A 10,604-nucleotide genomic window follows, 5' to 3' on the forward strand; every position below is an offset into this window, starting at 1 on the left:
AAAGTGCTTTTTTTGGCCAGGCACGGTGGCTCACGCCTGTAATCCCAGCACTTTGGGAGGCCGAGGCGGGTGGATATCTGAGGTCAGGAGTTTGAGACCAGCCTGGCCAACATGGGGAAACCCCATCTCCACTAAAAATACAAAAAGTAGCCGGGCGTGGTGGCGCGTGCCCGTAGTCCCAGCTACTCGGGAGGCTGAGGCAGGAGAATCGCTTGAACCCGGGAGGTGGAGGTGGCAGTGAGCCGAGATTGCCTCACTGCACTCCAGCTTGGGCAATAGAGTTTCGAAAAAAAAAAAAAGTGCTTTTTTATATCGAGGCAATTCGAGTCAATAATATATGCTGCAAATAATTCTGTAAAGATAACTAGAAGCTGGGCGCGGTGGCTCACGCCTGTAAACTCAGCACTTTGGGAGGCCAAGGCTTGCTTGCGTGCAGGAGTTTGAGGCCATCCTGGGCAACATTAGCGAGACCCTCTCTCTAGAAAAAAAAATCAAAACTTAGCTAGGTTTGGCCACTCTAGGCACGCTGCCTATGGGGTAGCCCTGCTCTGCAAAGAGCAGTAAAACATAAAGTTAGCCGGGCGTGGTGACACATGCCTGTGGTCCCAGCTCTTCAGGAGGCTGAGGTGGGAGGATTGCTTGAAGCCGGGAGTTTGAGGCTGTAGGGAGCTGTGATCGCCCCACCTCGCTCAGCCTGGGTGACAGAGTGAGACCCTGTATCAAAAAAATAAAAATATAAATATAACTAGAGCACGCAGCATCATCACTATGTTACAGAAGGGAAAATGAGGAACAGAACGTTAACACCAAAGTCAGAAAGTTTTAAAGGCTTGGTCTCCATGCTTCTACTTTGCCACTGCAAGACCACAGTGAATTAAGTCTCATCCCTGCCTGGGTTACATAAAGGTAGAGTCAGAGCCTGAGACACAATGTAGTTGGACTCCAGTCCACAGGTGGCTGACTCCAAATCTGATATGAGTTAACTCCAAATCTGATGTAAGTTCAAGTTTTGGGACTGTTCCTTAACTTTTTTTTTTTTTTTTTTTTTTTTTTTGAGACGGAGTCTCGCTCTGTAGCCCAGGCTGGAGTGCAGTGGCGCGATCTCGACTCACTGCAAGCTCTGCCTCCTGGGTTCATGCCATTCTCCTGCCTCAGCCTCCCAGGTAGCTGGGACTACAGGCGCCTGCCACCACGCCTGGCTAATTTTTTGTATTTTTTAGTAGAGACGGGGTTTCACCGTGTTAGCCAGGTGAATCTCCTGACCTCGTAATCTGCCCGCCTCGGCCTCCCAAAGTGCTGGGATTACAGGCGTGAGACACCGTGCCCAGCCTTTTTTTTTTTCGAGATGGAGTCTCCCTCTGTAGCCCAGGCTGGAGTGCAGCGGCACGATCTTGGCTAACTGCAACCTCCGCCTCCTTGGTTCAAGCAATTCTCCAGCCTCCGCCTCCCTAGTAGCTGGGACTATAGGCACCTGCCACCATGCCTGGCTAATTTTTGTAGTTTTAGTAGAGCTGGGGTTTCACCATACTGGTCAGGCTGGTCTCGAATTCCTGACCTCAGGTGATCCACCCACCCGCCTCGGCCTCCCAAAGTGTTGGGATTACAGGCGTGAGCCACGCCCCCCAGCCCTTTTTTTTTTTTTTTTTTTTAACAGGGTCTCACTCTGTTGCCCAGACTGGAGTGTAGTGGCGCGATCTCGGCTCACCTCCGCCTCCCAGGCTCAAGCGATTCCTCTGCCTCAGCCTCCCAAGTAGCTGAGATTACAGGCGCGCGCCACTACCGCCCGGCTAACTTTTTTATTTTTAGTAAAGACGGGGGTTTCACCATTTTGGCCAGGCTGGTCTTGAACTCTGACCTCAAATGATCCACCAGCCTCGGCCTCCCAAAGTGCTGGGATTACAGGCGTGAGCCACCGCGCCAGGCCTATCCCTTAAAATAGTTTTTAATTTGAATAAGGTTTACTATGAATAAATAAATCACAGTCGGCTTGATCCCAAGAGCACAGACGTTCCTGGTGCCCCTTTTCGTGCTCTCCCAGCTTGCGCCACTATGGCCCTGGCCCTTTAAGGCTGAGCGCGAGGCCCCGCCTCGCCCGGCGCCCCGCCCCTCCCGCTGGATCCCGCAGCCGCGGCTCTTCCCGACTCGTTCCGCCTTCCCCAGCTGTGCACTCTACATCCAGCTGTGCGCTCTCGTCGGGAGTCCCAGCCATGTCCTCCGAGAGAGAGGTAGCCGAGGCAGCGACCGGGGAAGACGCCTCTTCGCCGCCTCCGAAAACCGAGGCAGCGAGCGACCCCCAGCAGCCCGCGGCCTCCGAAGGGGCCGCAGCCACCGCCGCCTCGCCGCCACTGCTGCGCTGCCTAGTGCTCACCGGCTTTGGAGGCTACGACAAGGTGAAGCTGCAGAGCCGGCCGGCAGCGCCCCCGGCCCCTGGGCCCGGCCAGCTGACGCTGCGTCTGCGGGCCTGCGGGCTCAACTTCGCAGACCTCATGGCTAGGCAGGGGCTGTACGACCGTCTCCCGCCGCTGCCTGTCACTCCGGGCATGGAGGGCGCGGGTGTTGTGATCGCAGTGGGCGAGGGAGTCAGCGACCGCAAGGTGAGCGGGTTGCGTAGGGCAGGGCAGGGCTGCGCAGGCCACTGGGCAGTGGGGCACGAGTGGGCGGGCGCCGGGGGTGTGGCAGGGCGGGAGAAACTGGCGCGGACCTGGGTGCACGAGCGTGGAAAGCGTAGCCAAGGAACTTGTGTTTGGGGGCTCCTGGAGAGCGGCATTTATGTGGGGAGGGGAGACGAAATTATCGCCCCTTCCCCAACCATTTTTAGTTGTGGCCGCCGCCCAGAAGCTGTGTTGGTGGGGGGGGAAAACAATAAGGTGCCCATGCGCATGCGCACAACCACACTACCGTCCCCACCCACCCCCCCCCCCCCATTAAAACCACACCTGTACCCCTACCCACCAAACACTCTCTGGGTAGTTGTGGTCTGTGATTATGAGTGACGGTTAGTGCCCCCTTTCCCCGAGGGAGCTTGAGGGGCTATGTCGTCGGGGTTGGGCGGGGGCACAGCGGCCGTGCCAGAGTCCTGGTCACATGCAGCCCCGTGGTCTGTGGGGGTGTGAGGCGGCCCCTCCCAAAGCAAGGCCAAAGAGACGAGACACGCCCATCACGGAGGAGAGAGAGCCTTTGCTACCCCACCGCCACCAGCCTTACACGCCGATCTGATTTTGGGGTGGGGGAGGCGGGATTGGGTCATCCGATCTTTGTCTTGGGCTCTGTGTCTCCCGTGACTGCAGTATCTCCTCCTCCTGTGACTCAGCCCTCAGCCATCGGGCCACGACCCGGGGCTGCCCTTGGGAATGCCTGGGGCGGGGAGTGGAAGGGGGGACCCACCTCTGCCTTCCTCCTGCAGAGGACCCCCAGTTCAGAAACCCCGGTGCCAGGGGTTTGGACTGGAACGGAGAGGTGTGGCGCCTTGAACTGGTTGGCCAAGTCTGCAGGCCTGTTTCTCCTTCTCATTTATCATTAATCTTGGCCACAACCCTGGACACCAGAGAGCTCAAAATGATCAGCTTTTTGAGAGACCTGGGATGAGGCCTCAGCACGCCATTTGTTTAGAGGTTTCTTTTTTTCTTCTTTTTTTTTTCTTTTTTTTTTTTTAGACGGAGTTTCGCTCTTGTTGCCCAGGCTGGAGTGCAATGGCGCGATCTCGGCTCACCGCAACCTCTGCCTCCCGGGTTCAAGCGATTCTCCTGCCTCAGCCTCTCGAGTAGCTGGGATTACAGGCATGCGCCACCATGCCTGGCTAATTTTGTATTTTAGTAGAGATGGGGTTTCTCCATGTCGGTCAGTCTGGTCTCGAACTCCCGACCTCAGGTGATCTGCCCACCTCGGCCTCCCTAAGTGCTGGGGTTACAGACATAAGCCACTGCGCTCGGCCAGGAGTTTCCTTTTTAAATCAGACCCCTCAAAGAGAGGCCCCTCAGATGCAGCCTCTTGCAGACCTGCCAGCCCGATTCTGGAGCCAGGTTTGTTGGATTCATCCTGTATGCAAACAGCTTCTCCTTAAGGCTTTCCTCTGAATTCAGCTCTGGCCCCACCCTCAAACTGACTTCTAAATGATCCCACTCTTGAGCAGGCGTCTAAGAGGAATATTTTCGGGAGGTAGTTGTAGTTCATGTTACTGCTGAAGGCCACCCACCTCACCTCCCCTCCATACACTTTCCGCCTGGTAAATACAGGATATCCTGTACAGGGCAAGAATCTGATGTAAGAGCCTGGATTCTGCGGGGAGGGCCCTTCCTTCTCTCTCTCCCTCCTCCTCCCTCCTGGTGTCTGGGCTGGGGAGGGGTCATGGCCCTGATTTGGATGGCCTGAGGGTTAGCATGAGCCAGGGTAAGTGAGACTTGTTCTGGGTCAAATCTGGGACTGGCCATGACCCTAAATGACCAATGCACTCCTCGCAGCTCTCCTGGGTTGTTCTGTATCTGCTAGTCCTGAGTCCCTGGGTGGAGGGCTTCTGTTCTTGTTCTCCAGACCTCATCTCAGGCCAGAACTTGGAAGGAAAGACCCCAGCATGCCCTCAGTTCTCGTATTCAGTGGAGCGTGGGGGCTTGAGGACATGAAAAAGGGCGTAAGTGGCAGTCCCATCCCCCTTCCCCATGGACCCTAACTCTTGTTAATATACAGAATTCCCATCATTCCTGGCAGGGATCAAGACAGACCCGGATTGCCCCAGAACAGCACCCACACCTCCCTCTTCATGCTCTTCAGAGAGCGCAGAGAAGTCTTTTCTCCTGACGCTCCCTCCTTTTCCCTGCCCTTCCCTTGACCCCACTTGCTAAGCTGGAGAGAAAGGTTCTGTTATCTTTGTCCCCTTTCCCTCCTGCACAGAGGCTCTCGTGGGGGTGGGGGGGAAGCCTTTTACTGCTGCGTAGGCCTCTGTAGCCCTTCTTTTCTGTTGCCCCTCCTGCACCATCTCTGAGTGAAGGTGTTTTCTGGGCTCCCAGTGCTGGCTCAAACACACTTCTCCCGAGGTGACCACACCCTGCTGTAAGCGCTCAGAGAACTTTGCCTGCACTTTGGTATGGCCCTGACCACACAGTGCTGTCTTCTTTTGGTTAGTTGTGTGACTTCCTTGCTGCTATTATATTATTATTATTATTATTGTTAGCTAACATTATTAAGTGCTTATTATGTGCCAGACATTGTGCTAAAATTTTTTTTTTCCATTTGGAAAAATTGCCCTAATTGACAGATAAGAAAACTGGAGCTGGAAAACTGGAGCTCAAAAAGATTAAGTAATTTTTATGCATCCGAAGTCACACAGTCAGTAAACAGTTGAGACCGCTTTTGTAACCACAGCAGTTTGATCTCTTCCATAATACTTCATGCTGCCCTAACTGTAAGCTTCTTGCATTCAGGGATCTTACACAATAGTGACATGTAAGATCTGTAAGAAGATGATAAGGATAGTATCTGCCTCAAAGAACTGATGTAAGGGTTAATTAAGCATTATATATAAAGCACTTGAAATCGGACTCGGCCCTCAGTCAGCACTCAGTAAAGGTGAGTTGTTATTGTTGTTGATGATGATGTTATTATTATTATTACCATGACTATTGCTGCTTCTCCTGCTACTTCATTTGGAAGAAGGTGGCCTTGTACCTAGGGGAAAATCAGTAAATAGCCTGTGGGTGAATGAATGAGTGACTGAATGATACTCTTCTGTTTTTCAAGGCAGGAGACCGGGTGATGGTGTTGAACCGGTCAGGGATGTGGCAGGAAGAGGTGACTGTGCCCTCGGTCCAGACCTTCCTGATGCCTGAGGCCATGACCTTTGAGGAAGCTGCTGCCTTGCTCGTCAATTACATTACAGCCTACATGGTCCTCTTTGACTTCGGCAACCTACGGCCTGGCCACAGCGTCTTGGTACACATGGCTGCAGGTGACAGGTCCCCTCACTTTATCACTCCTTACCCCACCCAGATTTCCTTCCAGGCCCCTTCCCTGCAGCCTGTCTGGGTTGTTGTCATGGCAACACCAGGCTGCCTTGGCCTGTGGCTCCCAGAGGCCTCTGCTGTGTAGTTGCCGTGGTAACATTCAGGCACCAGGTCTAGTCTGGTGTGCTATCCTTAGCAACGTGCCCTCACCCCACACCCCCACCTCTCTAGCTACCTTCCCCACCACTTCTCAGTCATGGAAATTAGACACAGCCCTAAAATGAGCATAGGCAAAATGAAGGTGACAGGCTGAGTCCCTGGGAGGCTAGAATGGAGTGGTTGGTGGCCAGGGCAACTCCATATCCCCTGCTTATGGGTGTCTTGCTGCAGGGGGTGTGGGTATGGCTGCCGTGCAGCTGTGCCGTACAGTGGAGAATGTGACAGTGTTCGGAACGGCCTCGGCCAGCAAGCACGAGGCACTGAAGGAGAATGGGGTCACACATCCCATCGACTATCACACGACTGACTACGTGGATGAGATCAAGAAGATTTCCCCTAAAGGTGGGGGGCATAATATGGGAGGGGGTAGGGAGGCACAGGACAGGGAGGGGAGCTCCAGATCTGTGGATCCTAATGTTGTTCTTGGGTTCCCCTACTCTATGACAGGAGTGGACATTGTCATGGACCCTCTGGGTGGGTCAGATACTGCCAAGGGCTACAACCTCCTGAAACCCATGGGCAAAGTCGTCACCTATGGTGAGTTAGTGGGCCAGGGATGGAGAGAGCATGTGAGGGCAGGAGGGAGGGTCTAAGGGGTGGGATATAGAGGCCAGGGCTTTTGAATGAAGAAGGGGTAGGGACTCAGGTGCTCTGTAGACGATCAGGGTTAGGAATGGTCCTGTATGCTGCATTCAGATTGCTGACTCTTGGGTAGCAGCTCTTTGCATTCTCTGTCACAACTTTTCATATGAGTGATAGTAAATTCTACATTCTTTTTTTTTTTTTTTTGAGACAGAGTTTTGCTCTTGTCGCCCAGGCTGGAGTGCAATGGCATGATCTCGGTCAGTGCAACCTCTGCCTCCTGGGTTCAAGCGATTCTCCTGCCTCACCCTCCCGAGTAGCTGGAATTACAGGTGTCTGCCACCACGCCCAACTAATTTTTGTATTTTTAGTAGAGGCGGTGTTTCACCATGTTGGCCAGGCTGGTCTTGAACTCCTGATCTCAGGTGATCCAGCCGCCTCAGCTTCCCAAAGTGCTGGGATTATAGGCGTGAGCCACCACGCCTGGCCAAATTCTACATTCTTGTTTGGGGATTATTCTTGAACAACCAGCCTGCCTTCTTTCTGTCCTACCTCCCTGAGCATCTTAGGCAGGGTGCATTTTCATTTAAAAAAGTATTTCATACAACAAAATAAGCCAGGCATGGTGGCTCATGCCTGTAATCCCAGCACTTTGGAAGGCCAGGGCAGGCGGATGGCTTGAGCCTAGAAATTCGAGACCAGCCTGGTCAACATGGTGTAACCTTATCTCCACAAAAAATACAAAAATTAGCCAGGTGTGGTGGCACTGTACTCCAGCCTGGGCAACAGAGCGAGACCCTGACTCAAACAAATGAACAAACAAGCAAATACATAAAGATTAGAGCAATTTTTTTTTTTTTTTTTTGAGACAGAGTATTACTCTGTTACCCATCCTGGAGTCCAGTGGTGCAACCTCGGCTCTCTGCAGCATCCACCTCCCTGGTTCAAGCAGTTCTGCCTCAGGCTCCTGAGTAGCTGGAATTACAGGTGCCCATCTCCACGCCTGGCTTTTTTTTTTTTCTTTTTCTTGAGACAGAGTCTGGCTGTCACCCAGGCTGGAGTGCAGTGACACGATCTCGGCTCACTGCAACCTCCACCTCCCGGATTCAAGCAATTCTTCTGCCTCAGCCTCCCAAGTAGCTGGGACTGCGGGCGCACGCCACCATACCTGGCTAATTTTTTGTATTGTTGTGGGTTTTTTTGTTTGTTTGTTTGTTTGTTTGTTTGAGACGGAGTTTCGCTCTTTTTGCCCAGGCTGAAGTGCAGTGGTGCGATCTTGGCTCACTGCAACCTCCGCCTCCCGGGTTCAAGCGATTCTCCTGCCTCAGACTTCCTGAGTAGCTGGGATTACAGGCATGTACCACCATGCCCAGCTAATTTTGTATTTTCAGTAGAGACGGGGTTTCTCCATGTTGGTCAGGCTGGTCTCGAACTCCTGACGTCCGGTGATCCGCCCACCTCGGCCTCCCAAAGTGCTGGGATTACAGGCGTGAGCCACCGTACCCGGCCAACACCTGGCTAATTTTTTATTTTTTAGTAGAGACAAGGTTTCACCATTTTGGGCAGGCTGGTCTCGAACTCCTGACCTCAAGTGATCCCCCCCACCGTGGCTTCCCAGAGTGCTGAGATTACGGATGTGAGCCATAGCACCCAGCCCCTAGAGCAATTTAAAGTCAGCCAGGGTTGGTTTGGGTCTGGTAACCAGCAGTTTGAGAATTATCCAATCACTCCCTGGCACTGGTGTGGAGAATTGCAAGGGGATCACAGGGAACAGAGAGCACAGATGCAGACACAGAGGGATGTGCCTGGGGGGGTTCACAGGCTATGTCACCTTGTCCTTCAGGAATGGCCAACCTGCTGACGGGCCCCAAACGGAACCTGATGGCCCTGGCCCGGACATGGTGGAATCAGTTCAGCGTGACAGCTCTGCAGCTGCTGCAGGCCAACCGGGCTGTGTGTGGCTTCCACCTGGGCTACCTGGATGGTGAGGTGGAGCTGGTCAGTGGTGTGGTGGCCCGCCTCCTGGCTCTGTACAACCAGGGCCACATCAGGCCCCACATTGACTCAGTCTGGCCCTTCGAGAAGGTGAATGTGAGGACTTTGCAGGGAGGGCTTGGGTAGGACTCATGAAGGCTGGGGTCCCAAGGGGCAGATTCCTGGGGAAGAGGAGGGCTGCCTGCATCACACTGGCTCTTGTTGGATGAGGGTTGGATAGCACTGGGAGCCGCATCTTTCCTTCCTCCCCAGGTGGCTGATGCCATGAAACAGATGCAGGAGAAGAAGAATGTGGGCAAGGTCCTCCTGGTTCCAGGGCCAGAGAAGGAGAACTAGGGCAAGTGGCTGTGAGACCCTAGAGACCAGCGAAGGGAGAAGTTGGGAAGCTACGTTCTGTTGGCCACCAGACTTGCATTTCAGCCTCTGTCATAATGCTCTGCCCTCCCTCCCCCGAAGGTCTCTGTGGTGATGACCGCTCTCCCCTGCCCCTCCCCGCTTCCTGACCTCTGAAGAGGTTGGGAAGTGACCATTTGGATGTCTGGGCCCTGCCAAGGCGACAGGGAGGGTCAGAGGGAGGCCGGCTGCTTCCTGCCCCCACCCTTTCCCCGGGCCTGCTGTGCTGCTTTTGTGCCAAGGTTAGCCAGTCCCCCCCTGTTGTGTTCCATGTGCTTTCACCTCTGCCTCATCTTTCCTCCCGTCCCTGCCCCGCCACCTCCCCAAAGAATTGAAACGTCAGCTCAGGATATGGGGCCAATCTCTGTGAGTCCAGCATGTACTTGTCTCTCCCTAGTGTCCCTTCAGCCTGGACTGACCAGTGCCCACCTCTGGGCTTGACCAGTTCCCAATCTCGTCCTCTGTCCCCAACTTCTTAAGCACAATTGGGCTTCTTCCATCTCCAGGTTTTCTGCCATTCTTAACCAAGGCTGCCTCTTCCAACAGGGCGGGAATCAGACCTACTCCCCTAGGTCACAACTCTGGGAAGGATACAAAGCCCCCACCCTTCACTGAGTTCTCTGGATTTGTTCTCAGTGCCTTAGCAACGAAAACCTGTGCTTGTGTGTGTGTGGCGGCGGGGAGGGAGGATCCTGTCTCCCACCTCCTTCTCCTCCCCTGTACTCCCCAGTGCCTTCCTTGTTCTGGTGGAGCTGGGGTTTCGCTCCTCCCCAGTCCCACAACACTGCCAAAAATCTGTGTATGTGCCATTGGGTAAGGCAGCCCCGAGCCTCCTGGGGAGGCAGGGCAAAAACAGGTGCCCTCATCGTGGTCTGTGCCATGTCCTGTCTCTATGGTGGTTGAGGAGAAAGGCGGGGAAGCTTCCTCAGCCTTGCAGATATGTGTGGCATTTACTAGCCAGAGCTCTGAAAGGCAGTGCTGTCTGTTTCTTGTACTGGGACCAAAGTAAAAATCCAAGCACATTCCCCTTGCAGTTAGGGGAGGCCCTACTGCCTTCTCAAAGCAGAGAGGCAGCTTATCAAACTCAGCCCAAAACTTTGTTTACATGGTTGGGGAGATGGAGCAGGGAAGTACAGAGTGGGATGGTCAGGACCTGGGCCATTGCAACCAAAATGGGGACTTCCTGGGTAGGGAGGTCGCTCCCTCTACTCACTGAGCTAGGATTAGGGAGGGTTATTGCCCCAACCATTGCAATGGGAGGTGGAGGGACAGGCTCAGCCTCCTCATTGTCTAAATGAGGCCTAAATGTGTGAAGTGCGATTTCTGCTTTTGTGTACCCCACCACCCCATTACCACAGCTGCCTTTGTGTTTGTGTCAATAAAAAGCCAAACCCTGGGTCCTGCTTGTTGCCTCTGAGAGTGGAGGGAAGGTGAGCTCCTGGAAGGCTAGTGCTGCCAGCAGAAGATCTGGGCTGCTTCCTG

The 10,604-nt window shown here is 53.9% G+C and overlaps 1 protein-coding gene across 1 annotated transcript; it reads left to right on the plus strand.

Annotated features, from left to right (window-relative positions):
* The first annotated feature begins 2,144 nt into the window (after positions 1-2,144).
* On the plus strand, positions 2,145-10,518 carry VAT1 (vesicle amine transport 1). Its single transcript, NM_001280091.1, is given in 6 exon segments — positions 2,145-2,594; positions 5,731-5,938; positions 6,324-6,494; positions 6,600-6,689; positions 8,578-8,819; positions 8,982-10,518. Coding segments are annotated over 6 exon segments (1,182 nt in total). The 5' UTR covers positions 2,145-2,207; the 3' UTR covers positions 9,066-10,518.
* Positions 10,519-10,604: the final 86 nt, after the last annotated feature.

This window comes from Pan troglodytes, chromosome 19, assembly GCF_028858775.2.
Source record: "Pan troglodytes isolate AG18354 chromosome 19, NHGRI_mPanTro3-v2.0_pri, whole genome shotgun sequence".
Taxonomy (NCBI): Eukaryota; Metazoa; Chordata; class Mammalia; order Primates; family Hominidae; genus Pan; species Pan troglodytes.